The sequence below is a fragment of the Talpa europaea genome (assembly GCF_964194135.1).
Source record: "Talpa europaea genome assembly, chromosome: 1".
In the NCBI taxonomy this organism is placed as follows: Eukaryota; Metazoa; Chordata; class Mammalia; order Eulipotyphla; family Talpidae; genus Talpa; species Talpa europaea.
Window position 1 is genome coordinate 132,958,799 of NC_140073.1, and position 23,754 is coordinate 132,982,552.

A 23,754-nucleotide genomic window follows, 5' to 3' on the forward strand; every position below is an offset into this window, starting at 1 on the left:
GTTGAGCGTTGGGTTGCGAAGCTGCCCGTGGCCTCTGCGGCGCCGGTTCGATCCCCGGCTGCTCCCCGGCCACCAGAGGAGGGTCCCACATGGCGCGCAGACCTCTCCTGCCGCCCACTGCTCCCCTCAGCAGTGTACTTCGGTCCTTCTGCCAGCTCTGCTCCCCGCTCTGGCTCTGGTGAATTCTCTCACCCTCCCGCGCTTCTGACTGTACCCAGTGCATGTATAAACAAAACAAACAAATAAATAAATAAAACATGCCTCTATAAAAAAAAAAAAAAACTTAAAAAAGAAATAGGGGTAGCAGGTTCCCAGAGGTCCTGATGGCCTAGTCTTTACTGTTCAGATTAGCCCAACACCTCAAATTGCTATTTGTATAACCCCCGTGGAGAGAACAAGCCTAAAAATTTACCCAGGGAAAGCTTTAGCAGTTCAAAGAAATCACTACAGTATCAGCCCCAAGCTTGGGTTTGAACTCGCTTGACTCTGCTCTGATTATCTCTAATTACTGTCATATAACCCAAGCCTGGACATTTTGAACTGGAACCTTGGTTGCCATGTCCATCTGATTTTGCTTCTCACCTGGGTGTCACCTCTGTGGACTGAAGTGGTCGTGCCTTGTCACTCCCATCGTGGAAGCTGGTTCAGACCTCCACATGGTTGGCTCAGCAGCCTTGGCATGAATGATTGCACCTGCTTTGGTTAAGAGTAAGGACTCCTGAGCCAGACACTGCAAATCCTAGTACTGCAGCCTATTAACTGTAACTTGGATGAGGAAGTTTACCACTCTGTATCTCAGTTTTTCGTATCTGTAAAATGGGGAGATTAGTAGTCCCATCTTATAGGATGGTTAAGAGGATTAAATAAATTGTTATTGCAATAATGCAATATAGATATTCACAAATAATCCATTTAAATACTTTTGAAACAATGCACATGCAATAATAGCTAGATAATATTTTATTCATGTCAAATATATTTTACATTTAATATGTCTTACAGAAAGATGTTATTTCATATAAAATGTTTATATGCCTGTACATCTAATTATATTATTATTATAGTTGTTATTGTCTATTTTCCTGTGAGGATAGAGAAAGCATGGGTAGGCTTTTCAAATTTCTTTCTTCTCAGCCTGTAACTGCAGAATCCTTGTTTCTACAGACTACTAAAATATGCAGAGCAGAGTTTAAGTTAGATAAACTGATTCATCATTTGGAAAATTATAATCTACAATGAATGCTATGTAAATATTTCTGAGATACCAACATTACTCATCTTTCACATATTTTTATTTTGATTTTTTGTAATAATTGCATTTGTTTCTTATTTCAAAGATTATCTATTTTGAGGGCAAATAGCTGAAATAGAAATGTGTCAAGATGGTATTATTCATCATGTGGCTGTTTTGGGATCCAGCTATCCCAATAGCTATTGATACAGAGAAGTAGAGTGATTATGAAAAAAAAAATAGGTCATTGTCTCTTATTTGTTTTATTGGAGCTAGAATGAAAGTAAGGTTTTCCTTTGTTTTCAAATTCCATTATTTCAATAATCCATGATTAAGCTTAACCTCCATACACAATAATGTCTCCCAGCCAGCCAGTGCCATCAATTAAAGCTATCTCTTTGAATGTGATGGCATGACACTCTATCACCTCCCTCCCCCCATCAAAACCACTTCCTTTCTAGCAAATAGAAAATAACTGTGAACATGACTTTGTTGTCACCTTTGAAGACCGAAGTAGAGGATTGTATCTGTTTCTGGCAAATATGAAGTCAGGTCTCTGGTATTTATTTCTCCTCGGCTTCCAAGTTGAAGTTCTAAAAGGTAAGTGATCTACTGAATATTTCTTTCTTTCTTTTTTAAATATTTATTTATGCATACAAGAGCTGGAGTACAGGCCAGAGATGCGGGAGGTGAGAGGATTCACCAGAGACAGAGTGGGGAACAGAACAGGCAGATCTACTGAAATACACTGCTGAGGGGAGCAGTGGGTGAGTCAGGAGAGGTCTGCTGCTCCATGTGGGTTTCTCCCTGGCCAGCTGGGGATTGAACTTTATAATAATTTGTAATTATTATAAATTAATAATTCTTATTAGTTTATAATCAAGTGAACATTAAGAAAAATGAAAGGTAGGAAAAGTAAGCACCAAATTTTAAAAAAGGATTTTTTTTTTTAAAAAGTAGGAACAATTGCAGAAGCGCCTAAGCACATGACTAAGGACAGATATGTCACCTTTAGTCTGTTGACGGCATTGAGTTTACACTACTGCTGTGTTGTAAGATGAAGGAACATATTTTATCAGCCCATACCTGTTTGGAATTACCTGTTGGTGGATAAAATAGAAGAGTGGCTTACTGTTCTCAGACAAAGGTAAAAGGCAAAATGACTTGTGTCAACAGAATGAAAATTAAATAGTACTGGCATTTGGACTGGGTATTCTTTGTGAAGGAGAACATAAAATGAAAGGATTTTGAAAAGAAGGGTTTTATCTGGGTAGTATGTTGTCAGAAATGCCCAGGTTGCCATACAGCTTTTTCTACAGTAAGAGTCAAAGGCCAAAGATGATACAAAAACACTCCCTTGCCTCTGTAGATATTAAAATATTCTGATGGCCTCAATTCTTTCTTTTAGATGGCATATATCAGACTTTATTGGAACAATCTGAATAATACTACCTATAATTAAATTACTATATGTGTTTCTACTGCTTTTTACTCTGTAGTCTGTACTTCTTACTTTTTAATATTACCTTTGTTTTATCTTTAATTTTGAGCTAAGTTCTTGATTTGGGAAAAAGTAAAATTAAAGTAAACTGAAAGTAAAAGAGTAGAAAGCAGAAATTTTAGTAGGTATAATTGTATCTAGAAATAAATTTTGTAGTGGTACAAAGACTCTTCTCTCTAAAAAATTAAAAAACAAAGCCAATTGGTCAAATGTTTGATCTTATTGGTTCATGATAACTCAAATGCTCTTAAGTATAAAGAATGAAAAATTAAGGTCTATTAATGAGTCTGAATGGTAGTTCAGGACTGTTTGCTCATTCAGCTGTCTTTTATATGACCCTATGAAGCCCTTTAGCAGCATGAATAAGAAATGAATGCTTTGAAATTGATATTCATTCATTGATCCATTCATTCTTCCATTTATTAATGTAGTACCAAACAATTGCCATGATGGCTGCTGCTGAATGTACAAAAATGAGCAAAAAATCAGGTCAGTCTTTACTCTCATGAAGTTAACTGAATGACAGAGGGAGAGATCAATTAAATGGTCCCAAGAATTAATGATAATTACATGCAAAAGGCAGTCCTATGAGAGAAAAAAGGAACAAAGTCTGTCTAGCCTGGGTAGTTGTTGAATTGGGTTTGGGGAGTGGGGTTCGTCGTAGTCTTTCCTATGGAAAGTGGCACTTGAGCTGAAATTTGAAGGATAAGTTGGAATGAATGGGGATAATGGTATTAGGGTAGGGAATAACATTTCACATCATGAGAAGAGTAAGTGCAAAGGACTTGTGGCATGAGAGAATAAATAAAGTCAGGGAACTGGAAGCAGAGATGTGCCTGTGCAGAGAGGGAAGGAGTCTGGAATGGTGCGAGATGAGGCTAATATGGAAAGCAGAGATCGAACCATTCAGACCTTATGATCATGTCAAAGATTTTGGATTTCCTTACGGGAACATTGGTAAAAGTCATTGAAGGTTTTGTTTCTACTGCCAAAAAAACTTCCCACTATGCCAGACCAACCTGGGCACTTTTGATGGTAATATTCTACTCAGGAGATTTGAATTAGCAATGATTTTATTCCTATGGATGGATGAATCCAGTTTGTTTAGAATGGTTACAGCTTGCCAGACTAAGCTGATGAATAAATTGTACTTTTGAAATAATATGTTTTGGATTCTAATTGAATAAAATCATTGTCCCCTCTATCATACAGAAAACCACATACCATATGACAAGTTGTTTGACAAGCGACTAAATGTTAATAGTAAATATGCTAGCAGTCTTTTTTGTTGAAAATACCACCAAGATGCAGGCAGCAACCATCATCTTTAAAGACTAATCATGAAGTAAAGAGCCAAACTGAACTACACTGTTGCTTGTAGGTCCTTTGCTTTGGCATATTTTTAATCCTCCCAATTAGGTATGTTTTCTCATTCCATTAAGAGGTATTCTTATTTTCAGTTCATGTCAGACCAGGAAAAGCTAAGTGATTTGTTATGTAGTAATTAATGGCATCACCAAGATTAGAACTCAAATGTATTTGCCTCTAACATCTATATTCTTTTCACACCATATTGAAGTAAAAGAGATATAATGTAAATCTTAAAAGGAGAGAAATTCTTAATCAGTTTGTTGTTTAGTTGGTGCGTTAAGAGGCTGGAAATTTTAGTAATGCCTAGTCTATTTATCTCTGTGTAAAATTTAGTAAAGTTATCTTCTTTGATCCTGGAACAACAGAAAGCTCCTTCTTTGCATAAGGACCTGGGGAAAATGTGAACTTCTAATTGCATTTAGAAGAATTCATGAGTAATTGGACACCAGTTGGGTGACTTGATGGATTCTAGTTTTAGAAAGATCACTTTGAAAGCAGTGGAGCAGGATAATGTCAGATAGTGCTTAATAAATGCACATGTCTCGTGATGTGTTCTGGGAGGAAGTTGTAGGATAACCCTCAGGCTCATTTTGAACCTTTCTTTTATCACTGATGCATTAAAGTAGTGATTCCTGAATTCTGCCATCACAGGGAAAACAGCCTTTTGGTGTCTCCAATCACCTACTCTTCCCCAAAGCTTAGAGAGAAGTCTGTGCCACTGAGCTGACCTGGGAGCCCCTCCCAGCTTCTCCAGGATGCTGCATAAATGTTTTTTCCTGACAGTACCCCTTTCTAGTACTCAGGCTGGACTTAAAAATAATCCCAATTGTCAATCTTTTCTCTCCATGGGTGAATTTAAGACTTTCCAACTCAGCACAATAAAATTATACTTGATTTTATTACTTCAGTGTGATGTTTATTTCTATTACTTTTCCTTTATTGTTGTATCCTTCTTTATTTTTGTTGGTATGATGAAGTAAAGTTTCTCTTAAGTCCTTTTTTGTCTTTGTTCTTGGAATGTTGACTACATTTCTTAATTTTCTAAGTAATTATCATGTTTAGACAATCTTAATTGAATGTCTATTATTGACTTAAAATAAATAATGACAATGGCCTTGTCTGACATGAGAATTTTGAAATGTTCTTTCTTTCCCACTCAATACTATCCTGTTAAATCACCCCTGTCCCTTACATGGATTTTGTTGAAATAATTGAAAACTCATACTTGCAGATCATTGTTACTTTTCTTATTTTTACAGCATTTCTCTTCATTTCAAGAGTTCTTTATACTTACTTCACCTATTTTCAGTGACAACATCATTCTTGCCATCTGCTTCTATCTTGTGATCTCAGTTATGATTCAACAGTCAGAAGATTTTCATGACTCTCTTCAGATACCCTCACCTGTCTGAGCTCCAGCTCAGACAGAGATGTCCTCTATTTACTATACTGAGTGGCTAATATCTTTTTGGGGAATAGGATTCCTGGATTGCAGTCTTTTCTCTGAATATTCTATGGATATTCACCCACTGTCAGTTGCCGTCTAGATTGTGGGCAAATAATCTATGCTAGTCTGACTCTCATTCCTTTGTAAATAATTTTTAAAAATTTCCTAGCATCTTGAGAGCTATTTATTTTATTATTAAAATTTCAGGAATTCTACCATGATATTCCTCCTCTGAATTTTTTCATTAACATTGCTTGGGCTGGGTGAGGCTTTTCAATCTGCTGCCTTAAATTTTTTTTTAATTTGATATTTTTTCTTCCAGTAATTGTTTAACCACATCTTTTTCATTTTCTTTTTACATCTTTCTAGAAATGTGTATTATTCTCCTGTAAGATCCCCTTTGTTTTTTCCATCATAAAATCAAGGTATTTTTTATGACTTTCCACCACTGTTAACACCTTTCTCAGGTGAAATGAAGTATTATGCTCTTTAAATTGCTAACAGCACATCCCCATTTCGTGGTGGAAACAAAAAGTAGTTATGTAAGGAGGATCTAAACTCTCATGTTAATTTCAATCTCTGTAAGATCCATAGATTTTAAAAAGAAATATCTGAGATATCTTTTTTCCATAGGAAAGGAATATCTGAAAATTACTTCCAAATCTAGTTTAATGTACTAAAAAGCTCCTTAAGAGTGTGCTCTCAGATTATCTAGGTTAAAATTGTGGCTCTTACATATTGGCTTTATAACTTTAGGCCAGTTATTCAAGCCTCAGTTTCCTTATCTGTAAAATAAGGATAGAAATACAGAATCTTACTTAAAAGGCTGTTATGAACATTAAATAATAGATTGCACTTAATGCATTTAATATATTACTTCATACAAACTTACCCAATCCTTATGAGTTATTTTTTGGAAGTTTTTGAAAACTTAGGTATTTACGAACTTCTATACTTTGGCTTCAGAGAATTGACTGGACATCACTCAATTTGAGTTTTGCCTTTAAGAAACAAGGATTCTCCAATACCTAGTAAATAGGATTGTTTGCTCTGCTTTCATTACTCCTATTCTCATTCCATTGCAGGATATTTACCAACCATCTTCAACCTCCATATTCTTCCAGCTTTTGTATTTCCTATTCATTTACCTATCTTATTGAACTTATATTTCAGGTCCTGGTATTATTTAAGTGGCCATGATGCAGCCTTTATTCTTGTGAAGTTCATAGTTAAATGAAAAGTATGCAAAATAATTGTGATCTAAGCCTATATGCATAATCAATACATTGATATAAACAAAGTGTTATTGGGAGTATAGAGATAGGAAACTGATCAATTTAAAATGGTTCTTCAGAGTGACAGGATTTTTAGCTAGATAAAGGGGGTAATAGCATATTCTAGTCTATGGGAACAGAAGCAACAGTGTGAAATGAATGACTAGAATGTTCAGCATAGCTTGAACTATGTGTGGTCCATAAGATTGTGAGAAGATTTTGTGTCACACTAAGAAAAATGATTCTTTTGACCTCATAAGCAACAGTACAAAATTTAAAGTTGGGAAGTGATATACTATTTAAAAACATAATTTGGGGAGCAGCATAAGGGATGAACTCAGAGGCTAAAGACTGGTCTTGGAGGCCAGTGTAGAAAATGCTTTCACAGATGAGGGAAGACATGAAAAGGTCCTGGATTGGCCAAGGGAGTGGAGAAAAGCAAATGAATTTAAGAGCTATCCATGAACTAGAGTCAACTAGACTTAGTGGCCAATTGGATCAGAGTCAGAAAGAGGGAGGAATAAGGAAGACTGAGATCCCAAGGCTCAAACTCTGACTCCCTTAATGGAGCAGGTTGGGTTTGGTAAGTCAATATTGCATTCACTTTGGAAATGTTACTCTGGATGTCAGGGGATATGCAGACAACACTGGTGAAAGGAAATTTGAAATAAAGGATCAGAGCTGAGGGGATGAATAAGATGGAGATAGGGGTGTGGGTTACTGGAATAGAGTGAGAGCTGGAGACTTAAATGTTAACAAGGTCACCAAGTGAACACCAAGCTATGTGCTCAAAGGACTTTGCATGGCAGTTGAAGGATGGAGGAATGTGGTGCTCATTCTCTCCCTCCCTCTTGCAGAAGAGAGTTGGGTTTATTTAATCTCATATGATTCCCTAGTAGGGCAATTTCAAATCGGTGACAATGAAATAACTAACCCAGTAAATTGTTTGCCAATGAACTGCTTTGTGAATTCTGCTACAAAGTTTTATAACACTGGGAATTTTCCATTTTCAATTAGAAAATAAGTTTTTTTTTTTTCTAGAGGAAAATCAAGCATTAATTTTTCTTACTATACACACTTAGAGGGTCAAAGATTGTTTTATGCCCCCTACAGAATTTATTGGAGAGTTAAAAACAATTCACACATTGTGTTTGTGTGTGTGTGTGTGTGTATTGTACTCAACTTTCCCCTTAACTTTTTTTTTTATTTCTTTACTGCAAATATTAATAATTTAGATTGGCTTTGGCTTATTTTGCCTACCTGCTCTATTGTCTTCAATTACTTCGTTACATTATGGATGCCTTTAAATTGTACTTTAAGTATAAAAGGACTCATATATAGAGCCTCCCCTGGTGCTGCAGGCAGTTGAGCGCAATGCTGTGAAGCTGTCTGCAGCCCTGCAGCAGGGTTGATCCTGGCTGGCTGGCGAAGGTCGCACAAGGCGCCGCAGACCTCTCCTGTCTCGCCCGCGCTCCTCTCAGCTGTGTATTTCGTCAGTCTGCCTGTTCTGTTCCCCACTCTGTCTCTGGTGAATCCTCTCACCCTCCCACGCATCTGGCTGTACCCCGGTTCTTGTGTAAAATGAATAAATAAATCTTTAAAAAAAAAGACAATTCCTTATAAAAAATATTTTAAAGAAAGGATGCATATATAGAAATCTACTAATCAGGATTCTAAAAGATTAACTAGTAAACTCATAAGAAATGACAATACTTGGGCCTCTCCTGGTGGGGCAGCGGTTGAACGCTGGGCTGCGAAGCTGCCCGCAGCTGCTGCAGCACCGGTTGGATCACCTCTCCTGCAGCACCTGCTGTTCCCCTCAGCAGTGTATTTTGTCAGTCTGCCTGTTCTGTTCCCCGCTCTGGCTCTGGTGAATTCTCTTACCCTCCCGTGCTTCTGACTGTACTTGGTGCTTGTATAAATAAATAAATAAAAATAAATCTTTAAAAAAAAAGAAATGACAATACTTTTATGAAAGGTTAAAAAACCCACATTTTTAAAATGCCAGAATTTCTTAGTAAAAGAAAAAAATACAACAAAACTTAATATAACATTGCAATTTTTAGAAATTCACCTATTATGCCACATTTATGTGCTGTTCTAAAATAAAACTTATTATTGTTTGATTACAGAAAATGTGTTTAATAAGCACCATTAATATTTGCAAATACGGAAGATCTCTTTTTTTCTAACACTCTGGTACCTTTGTGGAGGTTTGTGGTTAGAAGTCTGAGTTAAGGATGATAAATTAAAATTGCTGATTTGTCTCACACTCGCTGTGCTGTGTGGGTTTGCTAAATGTTTTTGGCAAAAGATTTTCAGCCCAGAGTAATACAGTTGCTTACAATAGTCCTGGCTGAAAGGGTTCTATTAAGATCAGCTTATACTAACAAAATAAAACATCCCAAATATTTAAAGAATCAACTAACAAATAAGCTCTTCTGAGCCATTGAACAATTCTCAGATGAGTGACCTTTTCTGCAGTGATTTTTCTTAACAATTCCTACAAATGTAGATGCAAAAGTACTTATTTTTAAGACAATTTGAAAATAAAGAGAAAACACCTAATGTAAATATTCTTCGTTAACTCTTAAAAACATTTGTCTTCAATCTGTTCAATCAACACTAACACTATAAAAATCAAAGTTAGAAGCAGCTAAAAGTTTGAGCCTTTATTGGGAAGACTACTTTTTAGATGTGGTAATCAATGTAATTAAAAGATACAGTACCTATTTGTAGAGTACCTATAACCAAGAAGTACCAACAAGAAACAAACAGATATAATAGCAAAACAGGAACTTATACTGAATATTTGGATTTTTAGACTGATCACCAGAATTTAAGAGAATATTGTCCTATTTATGATTTTAACAAGTGTGTTTTAAAAGCTAAAAGGTAGCATTTGTTTATATCACAAATCACCAACATGTAGTCATGAGACATCTGGATATATTAGAACAATCATTGGTCCGGGGTCTCTGTCCTGGCTGTATGTTGAGCAAATTTAACATACACTCTGAGGGATCCAAATAATCAACCAGGTTTAAACCTGTCCTGCTCTTTATAGAGATAATAATAATAATAATAATAATAATAATAATAGAATCAATAGTCATTAATGAACCTGGTGTGAGTAAAGAAACTTCTGTTTGAAGTTCAGAAAGATAATTTTCATTAGAATCTGATCTCCCTGTTGGAGACATGCCTCTTATGCATGACTATTTCTATGTACCTGTTTGGCAATGGTATAGCAAACCCTAAAGTCATGTCCCAGTTATGAACTATGTAACCTTGGACAAGACACTAATTTTTGTGGTCCCAACTTAACTTGATAAAAGTAAAACAAAAAGCCTAATTGGATCATTTCTAAGAACCCTTTTTCATTCTTATAGTTTATATTCTATGCTGTCTCTCCCCAAATTTAGAACATCACTGAGATCTATTTATTCATCCATCCATCCATCAAAGAAATACTAGTGTCTTAACACATATCAAGTGCTACTGATATGTAGCACTTGATGTATGTAGCTACTGAGATGGATTGGGGAATGAGATCACCAAGATCCCTAATTTTAAAGTTTATGTTACAGTGAGATAGCCAGAAAATAAACAAGGAAACAAATAAACCAAATAATTTCAGAAAAATGATACATTATTTTAAGTAGTATGATAGAAAATGACTTGGGGTATATTTTGGATTGAGTGGTCAATTGTCACTAAAGAAGCAAGAAAGAGCCATGTGAAGATCAGAGAACATTCTTGGCAGAGAAACAACAAACTCAAAGGGGACCAACTTCTGATGTCTGAGAAATAGGGCAGTGTGACTGCGGTGTAGTGAGTGGATGGCAGAGAGGCAATTAGATCTACAGGTTATGGGAAACCAAGGTGGGGAGTTACATTTTAATTTAAATGCAGTGGGAACACCTTGGGTATTTTAGAAGCAGGCAATGATACTCTCTGGCCATACATGTTAGAAGATCATTCTGACTTCCCTGAGAAGAATGGATGGTAATTGGGAAAGAGTGAGAACAGAAATATAGAAAGTTATCGTAGTCTTAGAGTGTTGAGGCTGGTTTGGGGCAGTTGTTTAAATGGTAGAGCAGTTGAATAGATCCTGCTAGATATAAAACAGGTACAGGAAATTAGAGCTTCTTCCTGTAGATAGATTCTAGCAATGATCCTGTGAACCAGTCTATAGTGACCACTGATTAGCTTCACATGTGGTTACTTGTTTTCATTAGACTTCCCTTGGTTGTTACTAGTGTGACATCAACCTTAGGTTGAGCTCTAACTATTTCATGTCAATCTTATATATAAATCTTCCATGTACCCAAGAAGTTGTGTGACCTTAGATTAAAAATTTGCTCTGTCTGGGTTGTAAGTTGTTGGCATATAAAAGAACTGAATTTGTTATGTTGATTTTTAAGTTCACCAGATATGACTGTGTACGGTGCTGGGAAAAGGGTGAATCATTCCTATAACTCATATTATAGGAAATGGAAATATGAAGATGGGATTATTTATGGGTGTCTGAAACATGGGCCGATGGTATATATGACTATTTATAGGTATTAAAGATGGAAAAGGCTTGTTGGACTAAGGAACATTGAAGATTGTGTGAAAGATGGTATTTTGGAGGATGATTTTATACTAAGAGGTGGTATATGAAGAATATTTAAGCTTGAGAGAAAGGAAATCAAGAAGACAGAAATTGGTGAGGTTGGACACTCATAATTTTAAACTACTGGTATGGCAGAGGGACTGATGAAATAGATTTGAGATCCAAAAAATCAAAACAGACATTGACTTTAAAAAGTGGTACTGCCATACTAGCATTTCTGGTAGAATATTAGACTTGGAGATAAAAACACCCAGTGAGATTGGGGAAAAGATTTTAGCTGCTTCTACAGTAATAAGAAACTAACGTATTCAGATTTTCCTTAAATTGTCTGCCAATCCATTAAATGTGTTAGAGTTATAAGGGTGATCTCCTCTTGATACTATTTTTCAAATGTCACCAAAGGCTACAGAAGAATTTGTGATTAGGTATTTGAACATATCTGTTCAATAAGTGACAAAGTAATTATGAAACAATTGATTAAATGTCATACCTGATTCCTTTAGTTGAAAGCATGTGAATTGCAACTCATAGAGTTACCAAGTGACTTTCTAGATAGATAGCTTAAGCACTGGATATTTGGAAACTTAAATCATGCTTCTTATCACTAATTCAACAATGAAAAGGTGACCTATACAATTTTTGATTGAAAGTATAAAGTAAAAAAGTGTGTCCAATATAAATGACACTTTAGAATCTGCAGTTACTGTAATAATTTCAGTAACACATGCTCTTGGCACTCTCACTTAAGAAAATCTCAGTCCTTCCAACCCTACCAAAATGTACAATGAAAACATTTTCATTGATTCTCATCTCCTGACTCTATAGAACAGCCCAGTAAAATCCTGGGATAGAGAAAGGATTATGGAAACATGGTTTCTTCTCTGGAGGATTCAACAACAAATAGTTCTCTCAGTTGTTTGGAGACTCATTTGGAAGTATTCTGATCCTGGATCCATAAAGAATAGTTGTTGGAAAGAACTTTAAGATATTTTGGTCTCACTTCCTTGTCTCACAGATGAGGGGACTGAAGTTCAGAGGGGTGCCATAGTCAGAGCCAGATTTTGCCTTTTGATTCCTTGGAAACCACTGAATTGTTCTTCTACCACCCTGCACCTCTCACTATTACATTTCATCTTGTGTTGTGTTATGGGACATAGTGGAGGCACAAAAGGGGAGCAAATTTGCTGACAAAATCACTCAAAATTAGAAGACTATGCATCTATGTTGGTGTGTATATACTGTGGTTGCAAACACTTTTGCTCCAAGATCCTTGAGGCTTACTTACTTCCACTCTAAAGTCCTTCGGAAATTTGCCTTAAACATTTCTAAAGGAACTGAGAGCTAGCTCACTGATTTTATCTTCTGCAGCAGACAGTAAAGACAAAAACATCAAAACAATAGTAGTATACCATGATTTACTCAGACAAATAAGTCCCTAAACAAATTTCATTTTAATCTAATGCAAACTGCATCCATTCTCATGCTATCAATTCTTTTCCCTTTGCCTTGGCTTGTGTTGTTCCCTCTATTTTTATTTTATTTTATATTTTACATTTTAAAAGGACAAGTTTATTAGGAAAAGAAGAAAAAGAGAGGCATCTGTAAGAAACAGGAAGGCAGGAGAGCTGCCTGTTTCCTCTATTTTAAAAATGAAACAAACAGTGTTTTCCTTCCATATACTTTTAAAATGTTTTTACTCTAGAACAAAACATCTACACAGAAAAGTAAATAAACATCAGTATATTATTTAATGAATAATGAATACTATCTCATTCACATAATCCCCACAGGTTAAGAATTAAACATTGTCAGAACACAGAAACCTCTCTACCCTGTGTTTTCCTTTATAATTCCAACTTTTCTTCCCATTTGTATAAAACCATTATGCCAAAATTTGTGGTATTCATTTAGGTTGTATATTTTGTTTTTATTCTTTTAATTATGTCAGAAATTACAACATACATACTTCACTTATCAAGTGTTAAGCTATATACACATTTACTACCCTCCTAGATAATGTAGTCTAGGTTGAGTTTCTTTCAGCACATTAAGGATATAATTTCATTGTATCATTTCTTTTATTGTTGAATTTGAGACTTTACTAGTCAGTCTAGTAGTTGCTTCTTCGAAGGTACTCACTTTCTTTTCAATGACTTCTTAAAATATTTTCACTGTGATATATCTAGATCTGCATATTTAAAAAAAAATCTGCTTGCGATTTGTTGGTATGACAGGCTGAACATTTTTTCTAAGATATTTCCAGTTCATCAACTCTCTTTTTACTCCATCTAATATGTTCTCAACCTACCCATTGAATTTTTCATCTCAATGTAGGGTTTTTTTTGTGTGCCAGTTTTACATGGTTCTTTTCAAAATTACTTTAAGTTTCTTGAGCTCTGTAGATACCACACATTTATTTTCATTTCCTTAAACATTGTAAACTGTAATTTGCCTGAGGGTTGTTTTACTCCTGTCTTACCTATACTTCAACGATGTAACTTTTGGAAAACCAACCTACTGAAGAGAGGGTCACTGGCCTCCCCTGGTGGCGCAGCGGTTGAGCACTGGGTTGCGAGGCTGCCCACAGCCTCTGCAGCACCAGTTCATTCCCTGGCCACCGGCGAGGGTCCCACAAAAAAAAAAAAAAAGAGAGGGTCACATTGTGAAATTGTCTCTGAATATTTCTTTTAGAGTTTTCACTTTGTAGACTCATTTTGCATGCAGACTTTTTAAACAAAAGTATGAATTTAGGAGAATAGTTATCAGTAAAAACAACTACCAGGCTCTGCTCATATCTCTGGGTTCTAGTTCACATTTATCCTAGTAATTTCTCCTTTTTTTGTCAATTCTTTAATCACATCAGTAATATTTTTAGACATTTTGTTCAGTAATTTTGGTGTGGAAATTAGTGTGATTAATCTGGACTGCTATAAGTGAAAACCAAAAGAATTGTGTATTAAAATCTATTCCCTAAAAAAATGAATTAAAGCAGAGATATTAAGAAAAATAAGTAAATATGATAAAGAAACTAGTGCAAGCAAAGTCATGCTAAATGAATCCTCCTGCATAATGCTAGTCCTATTATAAATTGGAGTAGTTTTTTCAGAAAGTAATCTGGCAATACTTAGTGTTTCTGATAACATGATCATTTTGACCAAATGTTTTAATACTTACATAAAACTGAATGATAAAAATAACCCGCGTCCAACATTAGTGAAATACTTTAGCAATTTCAGATAGTTACATTATAAAGTCACTTAAGAGGATAATTATGATGACTGTTAAATGTAGAATGTGATAATAGCAGAATACAAAGTATGTTTGCTATATAGAACAACTACTAGAAGATAAAGAATAAAAACACAAAAATGGTATTTTTTTTTAGTTGAGGTAACATTGCATTAAGATATTAGATGTTTCAGATGTACATTATTAAAAATCAACATGTCTATACACTACAGTAACTTCACCACTAAAAGTCCAGTTCTTCCCTTTCTGCCTTTCATCTGATTGACCCCCTCCTATTCAGCCTTCCTTTCTGATAAACACTAATATAATCTTAAAGTTTATTTTTATTTTATTTAGAAGTTCATTTGTTTGTTTTCTCTATTTACCACATATGAGTGAAATAAAACAGTGTTTGTCTTTCTCCCTCTATCTTATTTCACTAAGCATGATACCCTTTAGTACATCATGTTGTAAAATGGCAAGAGTTCATTTTTTTTAATATCTGTGTACACAATACACAATTCCTTGTGTATATATACCACATTTTTCTTTATCCAATCATCTGTTGATGGGCACAGGTTATTTCCAGCTGCTGGCTATCATGAATAATGCTGCAATAAACACAGAGGTGAATATATGTCCTTAAACTAGCGTTTTTGTGTATTTTGTGTATGTACCCCCAAATGGGAATAACTGGGTTGTATGGAATTTCTGTTATTAATTTTTCAAGGAATCTCCTTTAATGACTTTGACAGCATAAATGGAATTTATATTTCACTGGAGAACTAGATCACTTTTCCCCTAAAAACATTCTTTTTACTTATCAAGTAGATTTCTCAAGAATAGAGATTTCAAAACTTAAAAACTGACATGCTAGTAATTTTTTCCAAACAATTTCAGAATGAAACTTTGTCAAATTAAAAAAAAAAAGGTAAAAGAAAGATAAAGACTAGTTTGAGTTTATAATCTAATAATTCAGAACTGCAATCAGACTAAAACCAGTTTCTTTCTTCTGTGATACTTTTGTGACTCACAAAAAGAACGTAGCCTTCCTGTATACACTTAACATTCATTAAAAAAGTGAAAAAAATAAGGTCCCAAATTTTTGCTTATTTTATCATTAGACCTTGATTCAGTTCTCAATGGATTAGGTTGGGGGAGAGAATACATTTCTGTCATTTGAAATGATTCATCTCTTCTTTTACTCTTTAGTAGGAAGGAAGTTATAATGTAAATTTATATTTATATATAATTATTCATTTTTACTTGAAGCTATTTTGTACTTCAAAGAATTTTTTTTTTCTTAAACCACATTCCCCTTGCCACCCAATCTCTCCTTGTTTGGTTAAGTGATATTTTTCTTTCATTTTCAATTTTAAAAGTCATGTCCTCAAAGTGGAATTTTCTGATTTTCCAATCAAAATTGAATCCAACCCTACACCTTTATTTGAATAACACTCCATTCCTAGCATAAATTATGGTGCACTATTACATATTTATTTGTTTTCCTTCCATCTTCAATATGAAATCCACCAAAGGACAGGAAGCATATCTGTTTGAATAATCCTATGCAAATATATTATTTAATATATTATATACTATATCTTCATATATGACAAGCAATTCAGGGTAGATTTTTTTTTTCTAGGACAGTTTTACCATTAAATTCTTTTTGCCTTTGAAGTTCTTTTATTTTTATGCAAAGGGAGTGATTTTATGATGAAAAGAGACTACTTTTATGTTCAAATGTAATTATTAGGGCAACATATTCCAAAAAGTCAGCTTTGCTTTATTTTCTTTCTTTTATTCAGGAGAAGTCAATGATTCTGCCAAGTCAGAAATGTTTACCATTCACAATGGAGGTGTACAGATCTTATGCAGATACCCTACGACTATCTGGCAATTTAAGATGCAGTTGCTGAAAGGGAACCAAGTACTCTGTGAGCTCACTAAAACAGAGGGAAGTGGAAACACAGTGTTCACGAAGAATATAACATTCTGTATATCTCAGTTATCCAACAGCAGTGTTTCCTTTTTTCTACAAAACTTGGACAGTTCCTATGCCAGCTATTACCTCTGCAAACTACAGATTTTTGATCCTCCTCCTTTTCAAATCAAAATTCTAAGTAAAGAATATTTGCATATTTATGGTAAGACATTTTCATCTTCTGAATTTAAGAGCATATCTGCATTTTGACAACTTTTCTTGCTATGAAAATAATGAAACAGAGAAATGTCTTTTGCATTAGAGTTCTTTTATGAGCAATTGATGCCAATTGTTTATAATAAAATATGCAAGGATGATTGGTTATTGTTAATCATAATAACTAGTGTTAAGAAGTATTGCGCAACTTATTAATCTTAACTGTGGAGTAAGAGACAGGCCATGCCTTTAAAAATCAGGGAAAATGATTACTACCCAACCTATGGCTAATGGCTGTTGCTTCTATTTGCCTGAAATTTAAGGTTTTGGTTTAGTGGGGAGCTTATGGGATGAAGTGGTTTGATTAAAAATGACAGCTTTCTACAATTACTTTTCTACTCTTTTGCAAATAAAATAGAAGAGGACTTTATATTACCCACCTGTGTAAACATACATGGGTGTGAATCTTTTAGGTTTTAGATTTTGAATCTTTGGTATGATACTAAGTTGATGTTATTTATTACCATTTACTGGATTTCATGAGTATAATAAATGTTTCATTTGATTAAATCACTCCTAAATTAGGTCAAAGAATTTGTGATTCAGCACTGAAAGGAGATTTGATTCTCAGAGTTTTTCCTTAACATATCCTTTTTTTCAATCCAGAATCTAAGCTTTGTTGCCAACTGAAATTCTGGTTACCCATTGGATTTATTGGTCTTATCCTCATCTACATTTTTACATGTGTATTTGTTTGTTGGCTGATAAAAAAGGTGAGCTATGTCTGTCTTTTCTTACTCTTGCTTTACTGGGAACATTAGTGGTTATTTACTCATCAAGGTACATTTTGCTCTTGACAGAGTAATTTGATCAACAGATAGACAATTTCTTCTCCTCAAGTTACACCTGTTAATTAAACTGCTAACTTGGAACTGGAGGATATTTATTTTAAAGCTCCTCCATTCTAAAAATAATTTGATGGTTTACAGAGAAATATGTTATTATTATTTTAAAAAGACAAGGCCCAAGGAAAAAAAAATCAGGCCCAAGGAAAAAAAAATGATTAAACATGAGCTGCAAATTTGATTCTAAGTTTCCTAAGTCAGAGCAAATTTCACTCAGTTGGTCAAACATCAGTTTTACAAGGTGCCAGTGGTAGCTGGGAAGGAATTGGTCAACTTCCTTTCATGATATGATGACTCGTTCCTTTTACAGAAAACCACTGAAAAGCTACGCAAAACAGATAAAACAACCACAATAATAACAAAAATCTCTGTGCAGGGGATATATTTTTACTCTTTCATAACCCTGGTTCTTAGTCAAACATTCTCTGTATGCTAATACTAAAGTATACCCACCATGTGATCATTGGCCAGTGTGTTTATTTGTACCAGAAAGGAGTTTGAAAACAGAGGTAAAGATGGAAGAGAGTGAGATAGGACTCACAATTTAATTCCACTGGAGAAGAAACAAGAAAGGCAAAAATAAGAAAGTTCAGCAGAAAACCCTCTTTTTTTAAAAAACAACAACAACAACAAAACAACCCTTTCATATTATTCTCCTTTTTAGCCTAAAGTCAGGACCCTAAGTCACATCATGATCCTGTGACATACTATTTTAACAAAGAAGAGAAAATTGTACATAAGAACTATGACAATGTAACAGAACAATCAAACAAAGTGGGGGTGAGAATGGGACAGAGCTGATGATGAACCATGTTTCTCTATATTTCTGACTTTTTTTCCAGAAGCGCCAATCCAGTGTGCATGACCCAAATAGTGAATACATGTTCATGGCAGCAATGCCCACTGCTAAAAAACCTGGAGGGACAGGTACTGCTCCGTTTGGGTATCAGGGCAGGGAAGGGCACCAAATTTTACTGTTTGATTTTAAAGGAAGAGAAATAGGTCTCAAATGTCTAATTTTTATATTTTCTGTGACAATCTGAATTTTCACTTTAACTAAATGTATATTCTCCCTAGTACGTTGAAAATAAACAATCGCTTTATAAACTTCTATTAAAAATAAACAGACAAAAAGTTCATATTCTACTTTGTATCAAGGCAGTTTTACAACTGACATTTCAAAAACTGGGATGAGTCTAAGACTTCCTTGTTAAAAAGTTCATTGTCATCTGATGAGCATTTATGAATATTGACAATATTTATTGAATATCAATTGAGTGCAAATTGGTGAGTGACGCACTGTGAAAGGTACATAGATATGTGGAGATTTTTAACAGGTTTTGGAAGAAGAATGTGGTGTTACCACGGGAAAGAAAAATCTGTGAAGATACTACTATTTTGATTAAAAGAATGTACAAGTTGAGAGAAATGGAGTGGTTACAGGAGGCCAGTTAGGTGGGACTTTGATCTTTTCCATTGAGGGTAAGTGTTGACAATTTTAGCATCATCAAGTTTAGAGCATCCCAAAAGTTTGAAGGATCCATTTGGAAAATTCATTAGTCATTTTGACTTTAAGATAGTAATGATGTGAGATACTCAATGAGACAGACCTACTGCATTTTTGCTGCCACTCAGTTGGCGAAGGTCTATCTGAAAGGGACAAATGGAGCATCTATTGTCGTGGTGTTACAGCTGGGGAGGGAACTATGATAAATGCTCCTTTAGTTCATCTCCTCCTTTTTTAGCAAAAGTGATGCCCAGGGTATTGAGTGACTGCTTGGATTCCCCTGGAGAGGTGCTCCCATAGCTTTGCCAATAACAAAGAGCTTGTGTTTCACTACTTTGTTATTAAAAGGAATCATTTCTCCCAATCCCTGTGCTCATAATAATGTGTTCTGCCTTAGCTTTTATCCCTGAAAGCAAACCCTGGTGCAGAAACTTGGTGGAGGTAATGTGTCAGAAAGATGTCTCCAGGGAGATGAGGTGAGGGAGCAGGCAAGGAGGAAAACAAATGAAGATTGCATTAGTAGGGGGAAAAGCAAGTGAAGATTGCATTGGTGCGGTTTTAGCTAGAGGCCACAAGACCTCTGAGAAATGTTGCAATGTCTCCTAGAATTGTTCTTCTGTAGGATGCTGTGGGACTTTTATCCACTGGCTCCAGTACCCACTGGCTTGGGGCTATTTGCAGGGGACAATAACTCTCCCTTGTCCCTGAGCTGTGCCCAGTTCTCCTTGACAAGCCTGCTCTCAAGGCTTCAGAAGCACAAAAGCAGACAAATGCAAGGCTGAACTTTTGCTCTACAGTGTTAGGCATGTCCACTCTACCTACAGCTGGGCAGAGAGGTGGGCAGATTCTTCCTCTACCTTTCAGCAATGCATAGATCTTGCAATTAGATGTAAAGAGCTGTGAAAATGGTCAGAGCATAAGCTGTGTAAGCTTCTTGGGGGTTGGCAGGGTTTTCTTTTTTATTCTGAAAGCATTATGCACACAATTCCAAGATGATAATGACTCAGTACCTTTATAAAGGAGGCTTCAAAACATTTCTGTGGCTGGGTCCCCAGACAGATGACTTCACAATCTTAGCACACAGCAGATGCTCAGTAAATATTTATTAAATAAATGAATAAATAGTCCATCTAAGTCAAACTTGTCACATGAATAGCACTGTACTGAGTAATGGGTGTTGGGTAGAAGGAGGATAATGAAGATAGTCCTTGTCTTAATTTTGTAAAGTCATTGGAAGAGATGCCAGGTTTGCACGGAAGGTAGGGTCACATGCTAGTCTGGAGTTTAGGTGATATCTGTTATAGGAGTGGAGAGTGATCTGGTTAAAACTTCACAGAAAGTGTAGAACTGGTGCTGGTTCTCAAAGCACAAAGAAAAGTTTGGATGGTGTGTGCATGTCTGTTCACAAGAGGCAGAAGAAAGGGGTAAGCTTGTTGAAGGGAGTTGGCACATGGAGAGTTTTTAAAGAGTTTATGCTAATTTTTGTTACAGGTGTGACCCATAACTTGGAACTCTCTGGCATTCACGCATGACATACATTGGCCCGTTTGCACTCTCACCCCCCACTTGAAGTATGAGATTTCTTCGTTTCCCAGAGCACAGAGAGGCTCACTTGATTTGACTACATACATCTTTTGCTGGTGTTTTGTTCACTTTGGACCAGTGACTATCTGTCAGTAGGGATTTTAACACACTGCCTCAGTACTGTTGAGCTCTCTCAAAACAAACACCCTTTTGCAGTTAGCTTTAGAGAAAGCCCAGCTTGTGTGTGCTCAACAAATAGACCTCCCTGGGATGGAATCCTTGTCTTCACATCTGCTTCTAGCAATGCACCAGCCAGAAAAACAAACACATCTATAAAATTTATAAAAGATGCCAAGGATACTGAATCTGCAAAGCAAATGGTCAGTCAAGGGCCAGCATCTGTCTGTATTTCACAACCAGACTACCTCTTCTTATAGGATGAGCATTCCTATTTTCATCAGACAGTAGAGGGGGATGCTTCCAAACCATAGCTATTTTATATCTGAGATGTTACACCATCTAGAGTTTAGATGCTTCATCTGACCTTAAAATACTTCTGCATGTCTATTTGACAGGCAGTCTGAGTAGGAGTATGTCCACATTTCCCCCTCTGCTGCTCAGCAATATGTATTTTTACTTTTGCTCCAGAAAGACATCTTATTTTTCTAACCCAGTTAAATGGTTTACTGTGTTGACACAGTAGTGGTAGGATGATGGTACTGTGTATATGTACCATCAGCAGTATATGCCTCCATCAGTATCAACTTCCTTGAGGGTCCTCTTTTTTGCCATTATGTATCTTTTCATGGTGCTATTCATCATAAGTTAGGCTGCTTTTATAGTTGATGTTAAAATTGCAAACAAACAAACAAAATTATCTTTCCTGGTCTAACATTGTTCTGGGGGTAGAGCTAATGATCAATTGGAGATAAAGCTGTGAAACTACATTCATGCAGCCTACCTGGAACAGCCATCTAGACCGCAGTGGAATTCCAGGAGCTGAGAGATTCCTTGAGCCAGTGGCAACCAGGTGCTCCTGCCCCTATAGCCAGAAGTCATCGTGGAGACCCAGTGGATCTGTCTGCATTTATACCTCCAGGATCTGAAAGAAGCACAGATATATCAAGGATCATCAGCACTAAGTCCTCTCCTCCAAACCATTCAGCTGATAACTGGCCCTGGCCCTTCAAGATATTCTTCCTTCAAATAGGATTTGTCTGGAAAACTTGTTCGCATGATTATTATTAGCTGGAATATTTTCTCTACTTCCTGTCTGCATGCCCCAGGCCTCTGGAATAGCCAATGTGTATACAGTAACTTTTTTAAACTTTAGGTAAAATGGGCTTTTTTAGTAGTTTTAAAATTTGTAGCTGTCTTTATAGTTTACATTAAAATTGAGCCCTGATGTGTCATTATGCATACTTACATTATTTTAAGCATGTGTAATGCTGGATGTGTACAGTATAGTACTGAATTCGTAATTTGAATCAAGTATGGTGTTCTCAGTTTTCAGCGGACTTGCTTTGCAGAGTGTTCCCTGAGTTGTCTGCAACTTTCTGTGTGTGGGCCAGGGTCTGGGAGGCCCCCAGGCCAGGCTGTCCTGGGTAGGCCCTGAAGCATCCTAATCAGCAGCGCTGGATATTTCAAAGTGAATTTTTCAAGAATACAGTTTTTGTGAAATAACTGTGTTTTTTAAGAGGAGCTAATTATGAAATGGATTTTAGCAGTAGTGGGAAGTTAAACAATAAACATTTGATATTAAATAACTGAACACACCTCATAGTCTTTTCTTGTGGGTGGGGAAATTATTGCCTTAGCAACACTGTGAATTCGACCTTGTTCTGGAAAATAGTCCATTGCTTAGAACAGTTACTTTTTCATTTTCTTTTCTTTAAATTTAAAACACAAGCATAAAAAATGAGAGTAGAGCAAAGGGGCTATTCTTTTCCTGAGTTTGTTTCTGACCTAATAATGCCTTACCACCTCTGAACAATTTTTAGTTCCTATAAACAATAACACTCTTCTCCAAACCGCAATATAACCTTCCACACTGGAAAATTAGCGTTGATACATTGTACCATGGAATACTCAGACTGCATTCAAGTTTTGCGAGGTGTCCCTATAAATGTATGTTATAGCAATAAATTCCATCCAGATTTTCCCTTCATTTACTTGTCACATTTTTGTTGTAAACTTTATTCTAGATAGTTCCTCATTGAGATTTTTATGGCCCTGCCTCTTTTGAAGATTAGAAGCAGTTTTTTTGTAGAATGTTTCTTGATTTGGGTTGTCTGATGTTTCTTCATCATTAAATTCAGGTTACTGATCTTCTGTAAAAGTAACAAAAGTGCTGCTATGTCCTGTGTTCTTACAGTCTCCTTTTTTTTTTTTTCCACACACCATACAGTCCATTTTTATTTTATTTTTTATTTTTTAAATTTTTTAAATTTTTTTTAAAGATTTATTTTTTATTTATACAAGCATTGGGTACGGTCAGAAGCGCGGTATACAGTCCATTTTTAATGTGCAATTTTCAGTTGTTTTCAGAATATTTGCAAAATCATGCATTCTGTGCCACTATCTAGTTCCAGAACATTTTTTCACCTCCAAAAGAAGCCCCATAGTCTTCAGCAGTTACTCTTCCAGCTCCTATTTTCCCCAGACTAATCTGCTTTTTGTCTGTATGTGTTTGCCTGTTCTGGACATTTCATATAGATGGAGTCATACAATATGTGGTCCAATGTCTGGCTTCTTTCACAGTGCAGGATGTTTTCAAGTTTCATCCAAGCTGTCACATGTGTCAGTACTGCATTGTTTTCATGACTGAGTAATATTCTATTACATTTGAACTTTTCATCACTTGATGGACTTTTGAACTTTTCCATCTTTTGACCATTACAAATCCTTTTCTTGTGTGGATCTATATTATCAATTCTCTTGGTTCAGTCTCCATTTTTACATTACTGATAATATTTTGACCACTTGAATTGTGTCTGTGAAGT

At 35.6% G+C, this 23,754-nt stretch overlaps 1 protein-coding gene across 1 annotated transcript; it reads left to right on the forward strand.

The window, feature by feature from the left end:
• Positions 1-1,773: 1,773 nt before the first annotated feature.
• Positions 1,774-20,760, forward strand: ICOS (inducible T cell costimulator; the record flags this gene model as incomplete). The annotated part of the gene is made up of 5 exons (XM_084259543.1): positions 1,774-1,831; positions 16,485-16,823; positions 17,483-17,589; positions 18,564-18,648; positions 20,720-20,760. The coding sequence occupies 5 exons, from the start codon at positions 1,774-1,776 to the stop codon at positions 20,758-20,760; spliced, it is 630 nt and encodes a 209-aa protein (XP_084115669.1).
• Between the last annotated feature and the right edge of the window lie 2,994 nt (positions 20,761-23,754).